Source organism: Euleptes europaea, chromosome 1 (assembly GCF_029931775.1).
Source record: "Euleptes europaea isolate rEulEur1 chromosome 1, rEulEur1.hap1, whole genome shotgun sequence".
NCBI lineage: Eukaryota > Metazoa > Chordata > Lepidosauria > Squamata > Sphaerodactylidae > Euleptes > Euleptes europaea.
In genome coordinates this window covers 179,479,118-179,502,438 of record NC_079312.1, presented here as the reverse complement: position 1 = coordinate 179,502,438, position 23,321 = coordinate 179,479,118, and the positions used below count along the sequence as shown (strand labels likewise).

Sequence of the window (23,321 nt, the reverse complement as noted above, 5' to 3'; positions counted from 1 at the left end):
GTGGGGAGGGGAAGGGGATTGTAAGCCAGTTTGATTCTCCCTTAAGTGGGAGAGAAAGTCGACACATAAAATCTAACTCTGCTTTTTCTTCTTAAGAACATAAGAACGGCCCTGGTGGATCAGACCAAGGCCCATCAGGTCCAGCAGTCTGTTCACAAAGTGGCCAACCAGGTGCCTCCAGGAAGCCCACAAACAAGACAACTGCAGCAGCACCGTCCTGCCTGCGTTCAACAGCATCTAATATGACAGGCCTGCTCCTCTGATCCTAGAGAGAATAGGTATGCACAATGACTAGTATCCATTCTAACTAATAGCCATGAATAGCCCTCTCCTCCATGAACATGTCCACTCCCCTCTTAAAGCCTTCCAAGCTGGCAGCCATCACCACATCCTGGGGCAGGGAGTTCCACCATTTAACTATGCACAGTGTGAAGAAACACTTCTCTGTTTTGAATCTCTCGCTCTCCAGCTTCAGCAGATGACCCCGTGTTCTAGTATTATGGGAGAGGGAGAAAAACTTCTCCCTGTCCACTCTCTAAACCATGCATAACTTTATAGACCTCTATCATGTCTCCCCTTCTTCTTAATGGAGGGGAAAACGGAACCGAAAAAGGAGGGATTCCTTACGGTCCCGCTGTTATCAACCAGCCCTTGACTAATTCTCTCTTCTCTGCTATTTTGTGCATTTTTATAACTCCCACATGACTGCCGCAGAAAGGGAGGGGGGCCCTCCCACACAGAGCAGGGGGGGTGTTAACCTGTAGTTACTTCTGTGCTGCTAATGCTTCGTCATTGGGGAGGGGGAGAAGGAAATGAAGATTCCCTCCAATCTCCTATCTGGCCGTCGCCCTTTCCTGGAAGCCTGTGGGGTCCCTTCTTTCGTGCCCCCTACTCTGCTTAAGGCAGTAACAGCAACTCCGAGCCCCCTGGTACCCCCCCCTCCAATGCACATATAACTCCTACAAAATTCCAAATAGGGTTAGCGTCACCTTTAGGCATGCAGAAAGAGAAAGGGAGGGTAATCATGCCTTGGTGGTGGTGGAAAGCCCTATCGAGTTGCAGCTAACTTATGGCAACCCCATAGGGTTTCAAGGCAAGAGAGTAACAGAGGTGGTTTGCCACTGTCTGCCTCTGCATAGCAACCCTGAACTTCCTTCTTGGGCGCCCACCCAAATACTATCCAAGGCCGACCCTGCTTAGCTTCCAAGATCTGATGAGATCAGGCTAGCCTGGGCCATCCAGGTAAAGGCAAGAGAGGAACCGGGGTGGTTTTGTATTGCTTGCCTCTGCGTAGCGACCCTGAACTTCCTTGGGGGTCTCCCATCCAAGTACTAACCTGGGCTGAGCCCGCTTAGCTTCCGAAATCTGACGAGATTGGGCAACCTTGAACTTGTGGGCCCCCCGCTAGGGACCCAAAGCAGCGTACAGTGTCGGACTAGGCTCTGGGAGGCCCAGGTGCGAATCCCCTCTCTGCCGTGGAAGCTTGCTGGGTGGCTTTGGGCCAGGCCATACGCTCTCAGCCTGGCCGACCTCACAGGGTTGTTGTGAGGCTAAAAGGGAGGAGAGGGCAAGGGTGCAATGGCACCGTACCCCTCTGAGGTCCCTCACTTTCCCAAACCCTGCCCTTTCCAGGGTCCGCCCCCAAATCTTCCTGGGATTTCCCTTCTCTCCGGTCACAAAAATGTTTTAAAAAATGCGTTGCAACATGGCTTGCTTTTTCAGCAAGGGTGCGCCACCTCTCACTAAACAAACCTGTGGACCAGAGAGCTGGGAAATTCTCCTGCACAATCCTCGCTGGGATGAACGAAGGAGCTAAGATCCATGTGCATCCACACGGGCTGGGAAATTCCTGGAAATTTGGCGGGGGGGGGGGGCGGTGTCACCTGGGGAAGGCATGGTTTGGGGAGGGGGAGGGACCTCAGCTGGATATAATGCCATAGCGCCCGCCCTCCAAAGCAGCCATTTCCTCCAGGGGAACAGGTCTCCATAGCTGGAGATCAGTTGCAATTCCAGGAAGGGCTGTGGCTCAGTGGTAGAGCGTCTGCTTGACATGCAGAAGGTCCCAGGTTCAATCCCCAGCATCTCCCATCTAAAGGAACCAGGCAAGTAGGTGATGGGAAAGACCTTTCTCTGCCTGAGACCCTGGAGAGCTGCTGCCCATCTGAGCAGACAATACTGACTTTGATGGACCGAGGGTCTGATTCAGGCAGCTTCATGTGTGTTCATGTGAGACCTTTAGCCACCACCTGGAGGCTGGCAACCCTAGTAATGTCCAAGATCCGGCCGTGGAGACAGCTGCCTCCTGGGGAACCTGCGGCCGGGCCAACTTGGATGCGGACGCGCTATCACACCCCTCTGCCGCCACCTCCACACACACACAAACACGCACAGCTCAGCTGGCAAGATGGAAGGCGCAGCTGGGAGGGGGTCCAACGAACAGAGGGCGGCAGGCTGGGAGGGTGGGTGGAGAGAGCCCGGGGCTTCGGGATGACTCAGGGACTCGCCAGCTAACCCATAATCAGCGTCAGGAGCTTGATACCAAGATTGGAGGCCCTCGAGCGAGGGATGAGTAACAGGAGGAGGGTGGGAGGCAGGGATCCTGGCTGCTCCTGGACCCCGTTTCCCCGGGCCAAACCCCCGGGAAGCGGGAAACCAATTTGCCCATCGGTCCTAGGGGTGGCAACCTCCAGGGGGTGGCTGGAGATCTCCCACTGTTTAAGCGGATCTCCAGGCGACAGAGATCAGCTCCTCCTGGAGAAAATGGCCACCTTGGCAATTGGACTCTATGGCATTGAAGCCCCTCCCCAAACTCCACCCTCCTCAGGCTCCGCCCCCAATAGCGCCAGGTATTTTCCAACCCAGATCTGCCAACTCTAGTCAGTCTGCAGCTAGGCGGTAGGGTTGCCAGGTCCCTCTTCGCCACCAGTGGGAGGTTTTTTGGGCGGAGCCTGAGGAGGGGAGGGACTTCACCGCCATAGAGTCCAATTGCCAAAGCGGACATTTTCTTCCGGGGAACTGATCTCTATCGGCTGCAGATCAGTTGTAATAGTGGGAGATCTCCAGCCACCACCTGGAGGTTGGCAACCCTACCTGGAACGACAACATATCCAGATTATGGAGATTGGTTCCTCTGGAGTGGCTGCTTTTTAGGGTGAACGATGATATTACACCCCCCCTGAAATCCCCCCCCCCAAATCCTGCCCTCCACAGGCTGCACCCCCAAATCTCCAGTAATTTCCCATCCCAAAGTTGGTAGCCCCAATGGCCGTCTTTGCTACGGTTGTGTCAAAAGGCCAAGGATTTTCCCCCTACACTCACTAGGGAAAGACCCGCAGGACAGTAAAGCTATCACATCCATGTCGACTCCCAGCCTTCTTCCAAGAAGTTCATGGTCTACTGTACATGCTTCTCCTTTCCCTAATTTATTGTTCCCTCACAACAACCCTGCGAGGTAGGATGGCTATGAGTGCAACCGGTTCACGGTCACCCAGCAAGCTGCATGGCAGAGTGGGAATTTGAACCCGGGTCTCCCCCATCCTCACTCGGCATTCTTGCGCTATATTGACTCATGAGCAGCTCTGTTGCTATGGTGACAAGGTACAGAGAGGGTTTTAAAAAAAATCTTCTGTGCCAAAATACAATAAGGGTGGGAAATCACGAGGTAGACATGGTGGGGGGGGGGGAGAATGAGAGAGACCTATATATAATGTTATATTTTATGTCAGAAGAAAAGAGCAAGAATCCAGTAGCACCTTAAAGACTAACAAAATTTCCGGCAGGGTATGAGCTTTCGTGAGCCACAGCTCACTTCTTCAGATACGGCTAGAATGTGAGTCCATCTATCCTTAAGGAGAGACGAGTGAATTAAGACACACAATGGCCATGTAAATGCCAAAAGTAAGTAAATGACCTTAGCAGGCGTGATCAGATTAGGTGTGATTTGCAGAGGGGCAGTAGGCATGGTGACATTAGCCTTGTAATGAGACAGGAATCCCAGATCTCTATTCAATCCAGGAGAATGCACAGTCTTGAGTTTCATTACTAATTGTAATTCAGCAGTCTTTTATGGCAGGAAGCTTGATGTGAGGAACTGCAAGATGCAGCCATGCCTTGTGAAACACAGCATCCCCTTTTCCAAAAGGGCAAAGTTTAGGATTCCTGCTTCTTCAGGCATTTGTTGGTGCATTATGCTATGTACTCTTACAGGATGCATCAGTGTGAAACAGGTATCCTGAAGCAGCACCACCTCCCAGGTGGTCAAAGATCCAGCGTGTAGAATCATCCAGTTGGAAGATACCAGTGGGGTCATCTAGTCCAACCCCCTGCACAATACAGGAAATTCACACCTACCTCCCACCCCACACCCCAGTGACCCCTACTCCATGCCCAGAAGATGGCCAAAAAACCCTCTCCAGGATCCGTGGCCAATCTGGTCTGGAGGAAAATCCCTTCCTGACCCCAAAGTGGCAATCGGCACTACCCCGGGCATGTAAGAGGGCCGTGAGAGCCAAACACTGGCGCAACCCTTCCTGCCCTCCCTCTCCTAATCTGCCTGAGTTCACAGAATCAGCATTGCTGACAGATGGCCATCAAGCCTCTGCTTCAAAACCTAATCTGTAGTGTTTACAGTATCAGACTAGGATCTGGGAGACTCCAGGTTCGAATCCCCACTCCTGCCTTAGAAGCTTGCTGGATGAGCTTGGGCTGGTCACATGCGCTACCTAACAATATAAGAAAGGCCCTGCTGGATCAGACCCAGGTCCATCAAGTCCCGCAGTCTGTTCACACAGTGGCTAACCAGGTGCCTCTAGGATACCCACAAACAAGATGACTGCAGCAGCACCATCCTGCTGCATTCCACAGCACCTAAAATGATAGGCATGCTCCTCTGATACTGGAGAAAACAGCTATGCATCATGACTAGTATCTATTTTTACCAGTAGCCATGAATAGCCCTCTCCTCCATGAACATGTTCACTCCCCTCTTAAAGCCTTCCAAGTTGGCAGCCATCGCCACATCCTGGGGCAGGGAGTTCCACCATTTAACTATGCAATGTGTGAAGAAATGCTTCCTTTTACCTGTTTGGTTGTGAGGGTAAAATGAAGGAGAGGAGAATGGCGTTAAGCCACCATGGGCCCCCAGGGGTGGGGAGACAGGTGGAATATCAATGAACTGACTAAAATAAATTTCGGTACCCAAGCAGGAAAAACAAACAAACGATGGCATCCCAACCCCACCTCGTCCCTGCTCAAGAACACAGGGCACAATCCGTTGCAAAGCTTCTGTTTCCAGCAATGATTTCCGCCACTGTTCTGCCAGTTAACTGCTGCTAAATATTGACTACCTTCTGACCCTCTGGTCTGTAAGAAGAGTTGGTTTTTATATGCTGACTTCCTCTACCACTTAAGGGAGAATCAAACCGGCTTATGATCACCTTCCCTGCCCCTCCCCACAACAGGCACCCTGTGAGGTAGGTGGGGCTGAGAGAGTTCAGAAAGAACTGTGACTAGCCCAAGGTCACCCACCTGGCTTCATGTGTAGGAGCGGGGAAGCCAACCCGGTTCACCAGATTAGCACCCGCAGCTCATGTGGAGGAGTGGGGAATCAAACCCGGTTCTCCAGATCAGAGTCCACCACTGCAAACCACCGCTCTTAACCACGCTGTCTCCCGGACTTGCCAGTCGTACAGGCGAAGGCAGAAGCAGACGCATGTATTCTCTTCCTGCTCCTGTGAGGCAGCGCATTCTCATGCTTCGCTCCCCCGTTCTCTTCTCAAAACCCACCTTTTGGGGGGAACCGCTGGCTGAATTCGTACTCTTACCTGTGGTGGTGGGAAGTGCCTTCAGGTCCCAACTCGCTTACGGTGACCCCGCAGGGTTTTCAAGGCGAGAGACGGGAGTTTCTTGCTTCTGTGTAGGAACACTGGACTTCCTTGGTGGCCTCCCTTCCAACAGTTCTGACAAGATGGGGTTGCCTGGGCCATCCAGGTCAAAGCGAGAGACGTTCAGAGGTGGTTGGCCATTGCCTACCTCTGCGTAGCAACCCTGGACTTCCCTAGTGGTCATCCATCGAAGTCTTAACCAGGGCTGACCCTGCATAGCTTCCAAGATCTGAAAAAATCAGGCTAGCCAGGGCCATCCAGGTCAAAGCAAGGGACAAGCAGAGGTGGTTTGCCATTGCTTGCCTCTGTGTCCCCCTGGAGAAAGCGGCCGCTTGGGCCATGGGAGTCTATGGCATTGAAGTCCTTCCCCTCTCCAAACCTCGCCCTCTTCAGGCTCCACCCCCAAAATCTCCAGATATTTCCCAACTCAGAGCTGGTAACCCTACAGCGACCCCATATGTTCCTCAGAGCCAGCAGGCACCTGTTGTTTCTACGAAGGAGAAATATACTCAGCGGAACGGGCTGGCAGCAAACCAGTGAACCAGGCTTGGTAACATCATTCAAACTTAGCACCTTCTCTGCCTCTCCCCGCACCATTGAGCCTGTTCTTTATTACGGTGGAGGCACACCATACTCCTTAGGGTCCACGGCACCCGAAGGAGAAGAGTTTGTTTTTATATGCCTGTTTTATTCTATCTTTTAAGATCAACCCGGCTTACAATCCCCTTCCCCACAAGACACCCTGTGAGGTAGGTGGGGATGAGAGTGACTAGCTCAAGGTCACCCAGCTGGCTTCGTGTGCAGGAGTGGGGAAACAAATCCAGTTCACCAGATTAGTGTCCGCCGCTCATGTGGAGGAGAGGGGAATCAAACCCGGTTCTCCAGGTTGCAGCCCACCGCTCTTAACCACTACGCTAATTTTCTAAGATACCACCAAGGGCCAAACAGAAGCAAAACTCAGATACCAGTATTCCACAAGGAAGCATTTAGAAGCCTTCTGGATAGGGGCGGTGTGGAAAGAAGGGGGGCAGTGTCTTTCCTTGCTGGGAACCTCCCTTAGACCAAGCGAGCACCCTGATAATCAGCTGCCACCATGCAGGGACCTCTTGAGAACATCTACACTGACCTGCTGAGAAGGTATCCTTATAGCGCAGTGCTAGAGCAATAATAAAGTAACAGAGTGGAAACCCCAGAAAATGCCTCATAACCAACTATGTAGCCCCTTGGTGCGATATAGCACATGGGGAAGAGATTAAGAGAAATGTACCACAGGGACGGTAGCAGAGTTTCTTTTAGCTGCCCTGAGAATTCGAGGAACTAAGCATAACTTACCTGATGGCTACCATGAATGAAATTTTATTTATTTGTTGTATATTTTATTAATGGATATCCTTTTATACCATAGCTATTGTAACCGATATGCCAATAAAGGTATTGACTGATTAAGAGAAATATCCCAGAGGTATAAATTGCACTATGCAAAACCAAAAAAAGGTCTTTATAAAAAGGTTTATTATACAAGAGAGAGAGAGAGAAAAATAAGTAAAGGGTGGTTCGATTCAAAAAGTGGTAAGGGGCAAAACAAAATCCAGGGAAGAGGTACACAACACAAATTTTTTCCAAATAAAAAAGCAATAAAACTGGACTAGCTCAGCTTAAGTACACATTACCGAGGCTGTAGCAGGCTCCTCAGAGCATGTGCAGAGTTCCTTGAGGTAGCAAGATGTTGGAGGAGCCCTTGACCCCCTACCCAACCTCCTGTAGACCCCAGTTCCCACTGAAGACCGAAGGGCTGCCAAGTCACTTATGAGCCAAGGCACGGCCAAGCTGTCGCTCTCTCAAACCACACGGATGGCTGTTTTAAAATGTTGTTCTAGATCAGATGACTAAAAAGCCATAAACACAGAACGACCCTCAAGGAAGGAACGGGGCAGCTGCAGGAGTGCATTATCAGAGATGGGGAAGAGCTGCCCCATAATGAATTTTGTCCCATGTACGCTCTTTGCGCTTTTCCTGCGATCTGGGAAAAGATGGCAGTTTCATAATCAGGGTGAGGCCCGGGGCCGTCTTTTCTGAGAGCACGGGAAAAGCGCAAAGAGCGTACCGGGGATAAAATTCAGCTTACAACTTCAAGTTTCATTTCAAAGCAAGCAAATTTTCTAGACCTCATGCTGGGTCCAACTTGAAAATGTGCTCCTTTAAAAAAACACCAGGGGGTGGGTCAATAAGCTTTGCTGTAGCAGCCAATATGGCAATTCCCACCCACCCCCAACGATTAGTAAAACCAAAATAAATTATTCCAAGGAGCTATAAAAAGTGATGAATTATGTCAAAGAGAAACATTATAGAACAAGAGTTGGTTTTGATATGCCGACTTTCTCTACCACTTAAGGAAGAATCAAACTGGCTTACAATCACCTTCCCTTCCCCTCCCCACAACAGACACCCTGGGAGGTCGGTGGGGCTGAGAGAGCTGTGACTAGCCCAAGGTCACCCAGCTGGCTTCATGTGGAGGAGTGGGGAATCAAGCCCGGTTCTGCAGATCAGAGTCTACCGCTCCTAACCACCAATCTTAGCCTGAAGTAGACACCGCCCCTGATTGTCATCCTTTTTGATCCGCAGATCGATCGAGGTCAAATCACACCAGGGGTCCCCAACCTTGTTGAGCCTGCGAGCTCGTTTGGAATTCTGAAACAGCAGGGTGGAAGCGACGTCGAAACGGCTGCCGCAAAATGGCTTCTGCGGGAGGCGGGGCCAGCCCCAAAATGATGGCCCCGGCTTAACTTCGGTAACACGCTGCAGATCTCTGTGCCGTGGCGGCAGCTGCTGCCAAAGCAACTTAAAAAAAAAATCCGCACAGCCAATCAAATATCCCGTCGTCGATCAGAAGCCTGGCTCTATTTGGCCCCACCCACTTCCTAAATACACGTGGCAGGCGCCAGAAAACGTGTCAGCGGCACCGCGGTCCCCATGGGCATGAAATCGGGAACCCTGGAATCAGATGATCCGGCATACCCAAGAAGAAGCCAGGGGTTGCTTGCTAAAACCGCAAAGACGGTTTAGCTTCTGGCAGGAAATGAACTTATGCCAAATGCACCTTTGCCTTGAAAACAAACACACGCCCCTTTTCAGTAAATTGCTTTTAACCCCACGAGACTTTGTCAGCATTTATGGAACGTTTGCTACTTGTGGGGGGGGGGCAGTTGTGGGGAGGGGAGAGGGACGTTCAGGAGACCCCGCGACGCTGACCCAGCCTTGGTACTTCTCGGAAAAAGGCACCCATTCTTTCCAACGCCACTGAGCCCCCGCCCGCCCCGACGTGCCATTCCCAACCGATCTTCCGTAGGGGAGGGGGGGAAACAGCGGATGGAAGGTAACAGATTTTAATTGTAAAATCACGCACAAAATACACATTCATATGATATCAGGGTTAGAAAAACAAGCAAGCAATTACTGCAGCCGCGTCGTTGAGGAACCCCTCTGTGCAAGAGGGATCCTTGTGAATTCACCATGGTTTTTGGTCCTGTACAATTAACCCTGCGTGTGCCTAGGCCATTTTCCGGGGACTCATCTCTCTGACCCGACGCGCGCACATAAAAAACCACAAACACTAGAAATATCGTAGGATAAATAAAGGGCGGAAAAAGGCATAAGGCCCATGGAGGGCAGAAAGGCAGAGGGGAGAGAAGAAGGGGTGGGAATTAGCTGGGCAGTAGTCTTGCCTCTTCATTCTCTACTGGTCACCGGGATTGGGGTTGGCGTCGGGGTACTTGGTGAGGTCAAAGGTCAGGACTTTGCTGATGACACAGTCTCCTTGCTGTAGGGGAGGATAAAGCCAAGGGGTGTACGCGTGAAGTCATCCGCCACTCCAAGTCACACAACACAGAGATTTTCAAATGAAAAGCAATACATTTGGACTAACTCGGCTTCAGTACACGTTACCCCCCCCCCCTTCATTCGGAGGTCTCTCTCCTACGGCAGGGGTGCTCACAAGCCCAGACAGCAGGCTGCCAAATATTTATCCACCCGAAAGAAGGGAGGCTTAGGTGGGAAAGGATTCTCACTTGAACACACATGAAGCCGCCTTATACTGAACCAGACCATCAGTCCATCAAAGTCAGTATCGTCTACTCAGACTGGCAATCAGAACTCCAGGGTCTCAGGTGGAGGTCTTTCACATCACCTCAAACCAGATCCTTTAATTGGAGATGCTGGGGATTGAACCTGGGACCTTCTGCATGCCAAGCAGAGGCTCTACTCCTGAGCCACAGCCATTCCTCAGTGTTTACACATGAAGCTGACTTACACTGAATCAGACCATCGGTCCATCAAGGTCAGTACTGTCTACGAAGACTGGCAGTGGCTCTCCAGGGTCTCAGGGTGAGGGCTTTCACCTGCTGGGGATTGAACCTGCTGGGGATTGAACCCGGGACCTTCTGCGTGCCAAGCAGATACTCTGCCATTGAGCCATGGCCCCCTCCCCAAACATGAAGCTACTGAATCAGACCTTGGTCCATCAAGGTCAGTTCTGTCTACTCAGACTGGCAGCAGATCTCCAAGGTCTCAGGTAGAGGCAGGTCTTCTACATCACCTACATCCTGGTACTTTTAACTAGAGATGTCGGGGGTTGAACCTGGGAGCATCTGCATGCCAAGCAGAGGCTCCACCACTGAATGGCTACCACTCCCCAAAGGATATTGTATGAACACATAAAGCTACTTGATCCCTTGGCCTGTCAAGCTCAGTATTGTCTACTCAGGCTGGCAGCGGCTCTCCAGGGTCTCAGGTGGAGGTCTTTCCCATCAAATACTGCCTGGTCCTTTTAACTGGATATGCTGGGGATTGAAATTGGGACATTCTGCACACAAAGCAGAGGCTCTTCCACTGAGCCACACTGTTTCCCCACTGTTTACTCATGAAGCTGCCTTACATTGAATGAGACCATTGGGCCATCAAAGCCGTACTGCCTAAGACTGGCAGCTGCTCCCCAGTGCCTCAGGCAGAGGTCTTTCACATCACCTCCTGCCTAATTCTTTTGACAGGAGATGCTGGGGATTGAACCTGGGACCTCCTGTATGCCAAGCAGATGCTCTCCTGCTGAGCCGCAGCTCCTCCACTTGACAGTGGGTTTACATCTATGTATCAGACCCTCGGTTCCCCCACCATGATGCTCTCAACTGCCCCTTTCATACCTCGGGGTAGACGCCGATGAGACTCTCTGCCTTGGTGTAGAACTCCTCCTTCAAAGAAATGACGATGGCTTGGAAGTTGCAGGTGGACTGCTCCTTGATGTAGTTGGCCACCTGGGGGTGGGGGGAAGAAGAGTTTGTTTTCATATGCCGACTTTCTCTACCACTTAAGGAAGAATCAAACCGGCTTACAATCACCTTCCCTTCTCCTCCCCACAACAGACACCCTGTGAGGTAGGTGGGGCGGAGAGAGCTCTAAGAACTGTGACTAGCCCAAGGCCACCCAGCAGGCTTCATGTGGAGTAGTGGGGAATCAAACCCAGTTCTCCAGATTAGAGTCCGCCGCTCATGTGGAGGAGTGGGGAATCAAACCCAGTTCTCCAGAGTAGAGTCCGCCACTCATGTGGAGGAGTGGGGAATCAAACCAGGTTCTCTAGATTAGAATCCGCCGCTCCAAACCAACGCTCTTAACCACCACAAGAAGAGAATAATGGCCAGGTGAGCATCCCAGCACCCACCCCCATACGACACAGCCCGCCCCCCATCTGAGCCTCCAGTCCGACCCACCTTGCCAATGTTGGTGTTGTCCAAAGCAGCATCGATCTCATCCAAGACGAAGAACGGAGCGGGTTTGTAGCTAGGGACAGAAGAAAAGACGTGGCTGTTAAGGCAGGGGTAGGAACGTGAGATGCTGTTGGGTCCTCGCAGCTCACAGCTTCCATAAGAACATAAGAAAGGCCCTGCTGGATCAGACCAAGGCCCATCAAGTCCAGCAGTCTGTTCACACAGGGGCCAACTAGGTGCCTCTAGGAAGCCCACAAACAAGATGACTGCAGCGGCATTATCCCGCCTCCTATAATAGGCATGCTCCTTAGAGACTGGAGAGAATATGCATGCAATGTGACTAGTATCCACTCCTGACTGCTTAGCAGCTCCCCGAGATCATGGGCGGAGAGCCTCACGCCAGCGGCTGCCCAACGCTTCCCCACGGCACGGCCGATCCCTCACCTGTGGATGGCGAAGAGCAAAGCCAAGGCAGCTACCGTCTTCTCCCCCCCGGACAAGTTGTCCATGGGCCGAAAACGCTTGCCAGGCGCTACACAGTTGTAATTGATGCCGTCCAGGTAGGGCTCCTCAGGGTTTTCGGGACCCAGGAAGGCCTGCGGAAGAAGAATGGAGAAAGAAGGCCTCAGGAATCTGCATGCTGGGGGCTGGACTGGCCCAACCATTGTAATCCAGGGCAACAGAACCTTGCAACTAAAATACGCTCTTGTGAGGGAAAACGAAGGGAATGGGAAGAAGAGGAAGAAGATGAGTTGGTTTTTATATGCCGACTTTCTCTACCACTTAAGGGAGACTCAAAGTGGTTTAAAATCAGCTTTCCCTCCCCTTCCCCACAACAGACACCCTGTGAGGTAGGTGGGGCTGAGAGAGCTCAGAGAGCTGTGACTAGCCCAAGGTCACCCAGCTGGCTTCACATGGAGGAGTGGGGAAACAAATCCAGTTCACCAGATTAGCCTCCGCCGCTCATGTGGAAGAGTGGGGAATCAAGCCCGGTTCTCCGGATCGGAGTCTACCACTCCAAACCACCGCTCTTAACCACTACACCACGCTGGCTTGAGAGTCTGAGAAAGCACCTGCGGGGGAAGGGGGGTGGGGGGGAGACGAGGGGGGGAGAATGAATATCCTTCCTGGCTACATTGGTCTGAGACACATGAAGCTGCCTTCTACTGAGACTTGATGTAGCAAGATAAAGTCTTGTCTACTCTGACTGGCAGCAGCTCTCTAGGGTCACAGAAAGATGTTGTTCACAATATCTGCCACCTGGTCCCTTCATCTGGAGATGCCAGGGATTGAACCTAAGACCTAGTGTTTTTAACACGTGTACACTTCATAATAAAGTCTAATAACAATTTGTATAATATTAGCTCCACTTTTAATTCTTTGTGTAGTCTGAGTTTTCCCCCTTTTCGTTTTTTCCTTATGTTCGACGCCCCTGTCCTAACGTCTCTGACAAAGCGAACGTTGACTCTCGAAAGCTCACATGAACACATGCAGCGTCCTTCTACTGAATCAGACCCTCGGTCAATCAAAGTCAGTATTGTCTACTCAGACCGGCAGCGGCTCTCCAGGGTCTCAGGCAGAGGTCTTTCACATCATCTCCTTGCCTAGCCCCTTTAACTGGAGATGCCGGGGATTGAACCTGGGACCTTCCGCATGCCAAGCAGATGCTCTACGACTGAGCCATGGCCCCTTTCCAAGGCTCTCAGGCAGAGGTCTTTCACATCACCTACCTGCCTAGTCCCTTTAACTGGAGATGCCGGGGGTTGAACCTGGGACCTTCCGCATGCCAAGCAGATGCTCTACAAACTGAGCCACGGCCCCTCTTTGAGGCTCTCCAGGGTTTCAGGCTGAGGTCTTTCACATCACCTACTTGCCTAGTACCTTTAACTGGAGATACCGGAAATTGAACCTGGGACAGTCCGCATGCCAAGCAGATGCTCGACCACTGAGCCACAGCTTGTACCCTGAAAAGCTCGCTGGTCTCTAAGACACTACAGAACTTGAATCAGCGGTTTTACTAATTACTGTTAACTCTCAAGATTTTTACTCCATTTTTCATTTTTATTGTTTTATGCCTAAGGTGCGTCGTCTCAAGCGGAAACTGATAGTTAAAAAAAATCAGCAAATCATTAAAACGTGCTCCTGAGGGCACTACGACGCTCGCTTTACAATGGAAAATACAGATTTCTAGCCTTCGTGGCTAATGAAAAGCGTGGCGCTGGAGCTGGGAACCACACCGCGTGTCTGGTGTAGGTGGGGTGGGTGGGAGGATGAAGGTTGGATCTGATTTCCAGCTCCTCCCAAACAAGCAACTGTTACTACCGCAGAACATCAGACTCCACATGGCTGCGTGTACTGCCAGAGATGCGCGTGCCGCCACGCACGTTTGGCTCCGGCTGGGCCAGGGTGGTTGTCAGAGCTGGCAGAACTTTGTCTGAAGACAATGAGCGGCAGCATTTCCAATGCCCGGCACGCGGGTAAATAGCACATTTTGCATAAGAACAAAAAAAGAGTACCAACTGTGCCGTAACGTGAAATCAGTCTTGTTAGGCATTGATTGACGTTTTAGAAGAAGGTTTTGTTTGTAACTGGAAGGCAAATTTGCATGAATGCAATTTCCAGAATTGACTTCTACTGAACTCTCAAACTCTGACTCCCACGGGAGTAGAGTTTTTAGTTTCCAGTTGGCGGCACGCCAGCTCAGGATTATGAAAAGCCTAACTAAGGGACACCTTGACCGGGACCGCCCAGGTTAGCCCAATCTTGCCAGAGCTTGGAAGCTAAGCAAGGTCGGCCCTGGTTAGTACTTGGATGGGAGACCACCAAGGAAGTCCATGCAAAAGCAGGCAGTGGCAAGCCATTTCTCTTTGTCTGTGCCTTGACCTGGATGGCCCAGGCTAGCCTGATGTTATCAGATCTCAGACGCTAAACAGAGAAGGATCTCCAAAGCTAAGCAGGGTCGGCCCTGGTTAGTACTTCGACGGGAGACCACCGAGAAAAGGCAGACAATAGCAAACCACCTCTGAATGTCTCTTGCTTTGAAAACCCTACCGGGTTGCCATAAGTCATAGAATCATAGAGTTGGAAGGGACCACCAGGGTCATCTTGTCCAACCCCCTGCACAATGCAGGAAATTCACAACTACCTCCCCCCTCCACACCCCCTAGTGACCAGAAGATGGCCAACATGCCCTCTCTCATCATCTGCCTAAGTCGGCTGCAACTTGACAGCCCTGTCCACCACCAAACAAGGGACAAATACAAACACTCGCTTTTGCTTTTTGTGGAATCAGCTCCCTAGGGAGGTGGCGAGCTCCCCCTCACAGGCAGTCTTTAAGCAGACGCTGGACATGCACTTGTCAGGGATGCTCTAGGTCAGTGGTTCCCAAAGTGGGCAGTACCACCCCCTGGGGGGCGGTGGGATTACCTAGGGGGGCACTAAGAGGCAAGGGGGCAGCAGGGGGTGCTAGAGGTGGGCCCCTTCAACTGTGTTGTTGGACAGTGTGGGGGGTGCTGGGATTGAGTTTGTGGAACCAAGGGAGGGGGTGGCCTGAAAAGTTTGGGAACCCCTGCTCTAGGCACTGAGCAGGGGGTTGGACTAGATGGCCTGTACGGCCCCTTCCAACTCCAGGATTCTATAATTCTATGCCCTGCGTGGGTTTTATTCCATTTTTAAAAGGCATGGCAACTATCTCCAGAAACACTCAATCACCACTGCCTGAAGGCATCCAATTGTGAGCCCGCTATGATTCTGTGAAAGCACATAAGAAACGCAGAACACCGTTCCGGGTGCAGAGCTCTGCTTCCTGAAAAACCTCAGCCCTCTTTAAAACTTGGGAGGAAAAAATAAAGTTGCTAACCCTCCTGGCTGCGAAGATACACTTAAAAACTTGTGGGCTGAAGCATCTCAGAAGCCAGAGAGGTGGCAGAGGAAGAAGCATGGAGGGCAGTGGTTCAGTGCCCTGCGTGGCATCCAGAGCCAGCCCGTGACTACTAGAAGCAGAATAAAGGTTGCATTTGCATTAGTACTTGCATGAAGCAAACTATACAAGACAGCTCAATTCACATAATCTAGGTAGGTCGCAGAAGGACGGTCTATATGTTCCTGCCAAGGGAGTTACGATCTCAGGGAGAGGCCCTCCTGACTGTTCCACCAATCAAAGAAGCTCGTCTGGTGAGCACTCGAGACAGGGCCTTTTCAGAGGTAGCCCCACAATTTTGGAACAACTGCCCCAGAGAGATGTGCCTGGCCCCCTCACTTTCAATATTTAGGAGGCATCTGAGGACAGTTTTATTTAGGACCACCTTTGCTTAGGGAAGCGGTTCCCAAACTTTTTGGGTCACGGAACACTTTTCAAGAGAGAAATTCGAATCAAAACACTAATTTTCACCTAGCACCTATATACTAAACCGAATGACAGCAGTATTTTGCTTTCCAATCTCTTCGCAGAGCACTAGGAGATGTTTTGCAGAGCATCAAGTGCTCCCTGGAGCACAATTTGGGAACCGCTAGCTTAGAAGTTTACTAGCAGTCCTGAGTTGTGATTTTAAATTTTGGTTTTGATGTTTTTTAACATGTTTTATTTTATGTGTCTTGTCTATGTTGTAGGCTGACTTGAGCTTTGAAGAAGAGGAGTTGTTTTTTATATGCCGACTTTCTCTGCCACTTAAGGAAGTATCAAATCGGCTTACAATCACCTTCCCTTCCCCTCCCCACAAATCACCCTGTGAAGTAGGTGAGGCTGAGAGAGCTCTAAGAGAACTGTGACTAGCCCAAGGTCATCCAGATGGCTTTGTGCATAGGAGTGGGGAAACCAACCAAGTTCTCCAGATTAGAGTCCACTGCTCTTAGCCCCTACACCATGCTGGAGCCTGGCAGAAGTTCTGACCAGAACCAACAGGTTGAAATTAAATCAAAAGAGTTTCCGTCTAGACATTAGGAAGAATTTTCTGACAGTTACAGCGGTTCCTCAGTGGAACAGGCTTCCTTGGGAGGTGGTCAGCTCTCCTTCCCTAGAGGTTTTTAAGTAGAGGCTAGATGGCCATCTGTCAGCAAAGCTGACTCTGTGACCCTAGGCAGATCATGAGAGAGAGGGCATCTTGGCCATCTTCTGGGCATGGAGTAGGGGTCACTGGGGTGTGTGGGTGGGAGGTAGTTGTGAATTGCCTGCCTTGTGCAGGGGGTTGGACTAGATGACCCTGGTGGTCCCTTCCAACTCTATGATTCTAAGTGCCCTGCAGCCGGGCGCATTCTCACCTGGGCGCTGCTGTTGCGCGACAGGGCCTTGTAGATCTCGTCGATGTTGGTGGCCACCGACTCGAAGCAGGAGTTGAAGCGATCGAAGCGCTCCTTCTTGATCTGCTCAAAGGCCTGCTTGGCTTTCTTGGCACGTTTTCGGGCGGCTTCGAACTCTGCGGAGGAGGAGGGAGAGGATCGGCCATTAGGCGGCCTTCCCGACGGAAGCTGCAACACACACACACCAAGCCTCTAACCGCCCGCCGGGAGGGAGCTGGTACCATCGGAGGTCTCCTGGAACTTGTCGCGCACGCTCTCCAGCTTCTCCATGGCCTTCATGTTTGGCGCAGCGATACGCTGCAGGATGCTCTGCTGTTCGTTCAACTTCTGCTGCAGCTGGTTCATCTCCTGCTTGATCTCGTCTTCCGCCTGGGCGTCCTGCGAGGGGGAAGTGCCGTGAGGCGAAGGGACTCCGCCAGTCCCCAGCCCCACGACACCGGGCACAGCAGGACAAGGGTCAGAGAGGAAAGCAAGGTCTTTCTGGATCTATACAGGCGCAGCTGATGCCGGGAAACGGCCAGTTAAGGGGCCCCTACAAAAGATCTGGCACATGAGACAATTCTCTATTCATCCTTCCCACGTTTATCCTCACCATAATTCTGCAAAGGGGACTTCTTGGAGGCAGAACATCCAAGAAGGACACACAGGAGTTGGATTTTACATGCCAACTTTCCCTACCACTTAAGGGAGAATCAAGTCGGCTTGCAATCTCCTTCCCTTCCCCTCCCCACAACAGTCACCCTGTGAGGTAGGTGAGGCTGAGAGAGCTGTGACTAGCCCAGGGGTCTGCAAACTGCGGCTCCCGAGCCGCATGCGGCTCTTTGGCCTGTTGAGTGCGGCTCTCCGAACTTGGTTCAGAGCCCCTGCTCTTGCGCCCGCTCGCGCCGGCAGCCGGGCTGAGGAGCCGCGTGCCTGAGAGAGAGAGCGAGCGCAAGAGAGCAGGCGAGCGGGCGCGCTGTCTCTCCCCCCCTCCACCCCGCCGTGGAGAATGGCCAGGTCCCCCTTTCCCTTGCCCTCAATGGTTGGGAGGCTAAAGCCTCCCCTCCCCTCTAGCCGCGCGATTGCTGGGCGGGTCGGCGGTTCCTGCCCCCCCCCGCCCGCCTATCAGCTGTTGGACGGGGCAGGCTTCCTTTGGTAGACCTGGCCTCCGGCTGAGTCCCATTGGGAGGCCATGTCTACCCATGGGCTTTCTTGGCGGTAGACCTGGACTCCAAAGAAGGGAAAAAGTTCCCCTTCAGAGGCCAGGTCTACCAATTGGCTTCTATGGGCCTCCGGAGGCCAGGTCTACTGCCAAGAAAGCCAATGGGTAGACCTGGCCTCCCAATGGGACTCAGCCGGAGGCCAGGTCTACCAATAGGCTTTTATGGCGGTAGACCAGGCCTCCAGACGAGGACTCCAGATGGGGAGGGGGAAATGGCAGGGACTTACAATTTAATTTTTATCAATAAATAAGATCACTATTAAGTATGATATCAAGCTTTATTCAGTGTACCTATAGTTTAATTAAGACTTAAAACTTTAATTAAAGTTTATTAAGTTAATAAACAGTGTACCTACCTATATAGTTTAAGTTTAAGAAATTTGGCTCTCAAAAGAAATCTCAATTATTGTACTGTTGATATTTGGCTCTTTTGACTAATGAGTTTGCCGACCCCTGGACTAGCCCAAGGTCACCCAGCTGGCTTCGTGTGAAGGAGAGGGGAAACAAATCCAGTTCACCAGATTAGCCTCCGCAGCTCATGTGGAGCTCCACCGCTCCAAACCACCGTTCTCAACCACTACACCATGCTGGCTCTCCACCATGCTGGAAGAAGAGTTGGTTTTTATATGCCGACTTTCAATACCACTTAAGGAAGAATCAAACCGGCTTCCAATCGCCTTCCCATCCCCTCCCCACAACAGACACCCTGTGACAGATTAGAGTCCACTGCTCATGTGGAGGAGTGGGGAATTGAACACGGTTCTCCAGATTAGAGTCTGCCGCTCATGCGGAGGAGTGGGAAATTGAAACCGGTTCTCCAGGTTAGAGTCCGCCACTCTTAACCACCACGCCAGCTCTCAGAAGCACAGGGCAGACGGTAAGATTCTGCCCGCCATTCTCTCCACGCAACAAGCAACCCTGCGAGGTGGCCTTTTACCTTCATGTCCTCGGAGAGGTCGCTGTAGTCGATCTCAATGAGAGCTTCCCGCGCATACATGTTGGAGGTCCTCTGCGAACTGCTGGTGGGCTCCTCCCCCTGCGAGCCGCCCTGTGCCCAAGGCAAAATAGAAAAGAGGCATCCGACTGCACCCCCTGTCCCGCTCTCATGCCCGCCGCCCGCTGGCGACCCAGGACCCCCTCCCTCACCTCCTCCTGGCTGATGTCGTCCATGGTGCCCTTGGAGAGGGGCAGCTTGATGTCCTGCATCTTGCAAGCCTGCAGGAGGTTGTGGCGGTCGCTGCGCTTCTGCTCCAGCTTGGTCTCGATGGCCGTCACCTCCTTCTGCAAGTGCGTCATCTCCCTGCGGCCGGAAGGAGAGAGGGGGAGAGAGCCGGGCGTGAGAGGTTGGCACCCCTCATGAACACTAGCCCATCTTGAGGCCCGCGGGCTGCGAAGACCCCTAAGCTAACGGTCGCTCGCTGGGATCGAGGGCCGGCTCGACAGAGGGCGGCGCGACAGCTGGTGGGATCGGGGTTGGCTCTCTATCCAAGCCACCCCAGTGACTGAAGAAGTCGGTGAGAAGAGCCAGCGTGGTGTAGTAGTTAAGAGCGGTGGTTTGGAGAGGTGGAGTCTGATCTGGAGAATCGGGTTTGATTCCCCGCTCCTCCACATGAAGCCAGCAGGGTGACCTTGGGCAAGTTACAGCTCTGTTAGAGCTCTCTCAGCCCCACCTCACAGGGTGTCTGTTGTGGGGAGGGGAAGGGAAGGCTCTTCTTCTTCTTCTTTTTATATGCCGACTTTCTCTACCACTTAAGGAAGAATCAAACCGGCTTACAATCGCCTTCCCTTCCCCACAACAGACACCCTGTGAGGTAGGTGGGGCTGAAAGAGTCTGGAGAGAGCTGTGAGTAGCCCAAGGTCACCCAGCTGGCTTCATGTGGAGGAGTGGAGAATCAATCCCGGTTCTCCAGATTAGAGTCCACTGTTCCAAATCACCGCTCTTAACCACTACACCACGCTGGCTGTCTTGGGGGGGGGGGCACAACGAGGAGCATGCTGATCCATCACAACGGCTCAGCTCTGTCTCAGCCATCAGCAGAATGGGGTGGGGACCAAACCCTATTCTTGGGTTGGTGGTGGTGTTTGTGTGCCTTGCATGAGGCAAAAAATATACCTCGAACTTGTCCCGAATGAAACCTCCATGTACAGAGGAACTTCGCCTCTGAATACCAGAAGGCAGGGATGCCCCAAAGCATCTGCCAGAGAAAGGTGGCTTGGATGCACCCTCAGCTCCAGTGCAGCACAGAAGTTCTACTCTTTATTGCTCCTTCCTTGTTGCCCTCTGCAATCGAGAAGGCCATTAATCCAGAAACCAATTCCCCAAGATCCTCCCCCGGCCCCGCTCACTTGTTGGCGCCCCCCAGCTTCTTGCGGATCTCCTCCATCTCGTGGTTCTTGTCATTCACCTCCGACTTCTTGGCCAGGTGCTGGTTCTTCAGGTCCTGCAGCTGCGCCATCGTCTCGTCGATGATTTTCATGTGGCGCTGCTCCTCCTGGGCGGGGGGAGGCAGGAAGGTCAGCGAAAGGAGGAGGGAGGAACAACTCGATAATCATAGTATCGGAGGGTTGGGAGGGACCTCTGGGGTCATCTAGTCCAGCCCCCAGCACAATGCAGGAAAGTCACAACTGCCTCCCCCCCTCCCTGCACACCCCCAGTGACCCCTCCTCCATGCCCAGAAGATGGCCCAAAAAAAATTCTTCAGGATCCCTGGCCAATCTGGCATGGAGGAAAATTACTTTCTGAACCCAAATTAGCGATCAGCATTACTCTGGGCATGTAAGAAGGGCCACGAGAGCCAAACACAGTTTGACCATTTTGAACTTACTTTCAGGACAGATGTACATTTCACTGTCCTTCCTACTATAGCAGAACCTCATCGTCTCACACGAACACATGAAGCTGCCTTCTACTGAACCAGACCCTCGATCCATCAAAGTCAGTATTGTCTACTCAGACCGGCAGCGGCTCTCCAGGGTCTCAGGAAGGGGTCTTTCACATCACCTACCTGCCTGATCCCTTTAACTGGAGATGCTGGGGATTGAACCTGGGACCTTCTGCATGCCAAGCAGAGGCTCTGCCACTGAGCCACGGCCCCTCTCCTTTGGAGGCATACTAAACACATAAGGTGTTTCTGGGCCATAACTAGCCCTTTCCCCATCCTGACACCCCCAAACCTTCCTATCCAGAACTGCCCCTCCCTCTCACGGTCCGTACCTTCTTGAGTTTCTCGATCTCGGCCTCGTCCTTCTTGACTGTCTGTTCCCACATGTGGACTTTGTCCTGATCTTCCTTCAGCTGGTTCTTCTCATAGTCCAGCTGGATGCCCAGGCGCGTCTTCTGGTTCTCAAACTCCAACCTGCAGAAGAAGAAGAGAAAGGTGAGCCGGAACTTGTATCCCAACCTCCTCCAGGGCATTCAGCCTCGCTATCGAAGGGAAACTCAAGATGGCGGTGGGGAGAAATGAGAACCGGAGCCGGTACCTTTTCTTGGCGATCTCATTCTGGCGTTTCACCTTCTCCTCCTCGAACTCCCGGATATTCCTCACCCCAATCTCTCGGCAGAACTCCTCAAATACTTCATCTTCCACCTACGGGGATGGGAACAAAGGAACTGAGAATCAGACATCCGGCAGGGGACGGTGCAAGGAGCCGTTCCCAAGACGTTCAGTTTCTCATTGGTCTATCTGCCGTGGCGCACCTGTGCGGTGGAGGAGGTTCTAGGGCAGGGGTGTCGAACTCAATTGTTACGAGGGCCAAGTATGACATAAATGTCACTTGGTCGAGCCGGGCTACACCTCGCCAGCCCAGATCGAGAGTGAGGGGTGTGTGTGTGGCTGCCTCGAGGCCGGATAAGAGCTCTCAAGGGGTTGGATCTGGCCCGTGGGCCATATGTTTGACACCCCTGTTCTAGAGAGTGTTCTAGGGCACACGGTTGCTTCACTCACAACACAGGCTGAGCTAGCTGCAGTATTGTCGACTGCATGCCTGACCCTGCTATGCATTTCAGGAGAAGATGGATCTAGAAGGAAGCTCACCTACCACCCCTGATCTATTCCAGTTCCTTTTCCAGTGCAAAAAGAGCATCTGTATGCAAATAAGCGTAACTTGATTATAACTTCGGCATATCTTCAAATCGGCTGATAAGTAACGAACTACAGGTAGAGTAACAGCCTTATCATTACCAGACAGCAGATAGATTAAGTGGTTGTCATGAGAACATACAGGAAAGTGAGAAATCAACAAAGATCTTACAGAAAAATATAAAACATAACTGAATAAAACAATGGGTGTTTCTGTCTTTGCCTTTCCACACGGGCAGACTCTGTGTTTGATTGGGGTTTTCAAAAATCTGCCAATTAATTCATTGAGGGGTAAGGCATTATGTCTGGCTAAGAAGAAAAGTCTTCGAAAAGTTGGGGCGATTAAGAATTCAAGATAATCTGGGAGCACGGGAAAAGCCAGGGTCCTCTGTCCCCAGAAGAAGGGGGTGTATTTCCTTCTGGAATCACCACATAACTTGATCTATTCACACTGAAGAACTCCAGTCTATCTTGGAACACAGTTCGAGAACCACCACGGCAGACGAACCTAAAGGGAGCGACACGCTTTCCACCACCTTCCTCCCACCTCCAGGGTCTGCCAACGCTGCAGCCTTTCCCTTCCAACCAGCTTCCCGTGCAACCTTCGGTCTTGCCCCGCCCACCCTGCTTGATCCCACCCCCTTCCAGCCACGCCCCTTGGCTCCGATCCGCCACACCTGGTTCATCTTCTCCTTCAGCTCTTTCATCTCCCGCTCTCTTCCCTGGATGATGCGTTTGATGTCGTTGATCCGGGGCCCAAAGTTGGCCAGTTCGCTTTCCAGCTTTGACTTTTCCTGCCGGAGGAAAGCATGGGATGAGTGGGCATTCGGGGATTGGGGAGGGGGCTGAGGCTAGAGCCCCCCTCCCTAAACAGAACAGTGATTCCGGTCCCTTTGGGGAAACGGGAGGACTAGGGCTTTGACATTTGATCTTGGCGGGCAGGGGGTATATCACGTGCAGGCTACCCCCAACTTCTGCCTAAGAAAAACCACACACTATCAAAAATATTGAGACTGGGAAGGGCAGCCGTGAAGAATCTAGAAAAGATTCTTAAGCGTAAGGGTGTGTCGCTGGCAACCAAGATCAGGTTAATTCATGCCATCGTACTCCC

At 52.0% G+C, this 23,321-nt stretch overlaps 1 protein-coding gene across 1 annotated transcript in view; it reads right to left on the bottom strand.

Annotated features, from left to right (window-relative positions):
* Positions 1 to 9,573: 9,573 nt before the first annotated feature.
* The window catches only part of SMC1A (structural maintenance of chromosomes 1A), a 35,813-nt gene continuing 22,065 nt past the window's right edge, over positions 9,574 to 23,321 (bottom strand). The window contains exons 14-25 of the mRNA XM_056851859.1: positions 22,888 to 23,004; positions 21,612 to 21,718; positions 21,346 to 21,487; positions 20,478 to 20,623; positions 19,278 to 19,431; positions 19,069 to 19,179; positions 17,152 to 17,308; positions 16,892 to 17,046; positions 12,080 to 12,231; positions 11,639 to 11,708; positions 11,075 to 11,185; positions 9,574 to 9,699 (exon numbers count right to left, since the gene is read on the bottom strand). Of these exons, the coding sequence (XP_056707837.1) occupies positions 9,616 to 9,699; positions 11,075 to 11,185; positions 11,639 to 11,708; positions 12,080 to 12,231; positions 16,892 to 17,046; positions 17,152 to 17,308; positions 19,069 to 19,179; positions 19,278 to 19,431; positions 20,478 to 20,623; positions 21,346 to 21,487; positions 21,612 to 21,718; positions 22,888 to 23,004 (1,506 nt within the window). The 3' untranslated portion in view covers positions 9,574 to 9,615. The remainder of the gene's footprint in view (positions 9,700 to 11,074; positions 11,186 to 11,638; positions 11,709 to 12,079; positions 12,232 to 16,891; positions 17,047 to 17,151; positions 17,309 to 19,068; positions 19,180 to 19,277; positions 19,432 to 20,477; positions 20,624 to 21,345; positions 21,488 to 21,611; positions 21,719 to 22,887; positions 23,005 to 23,321) is intronic.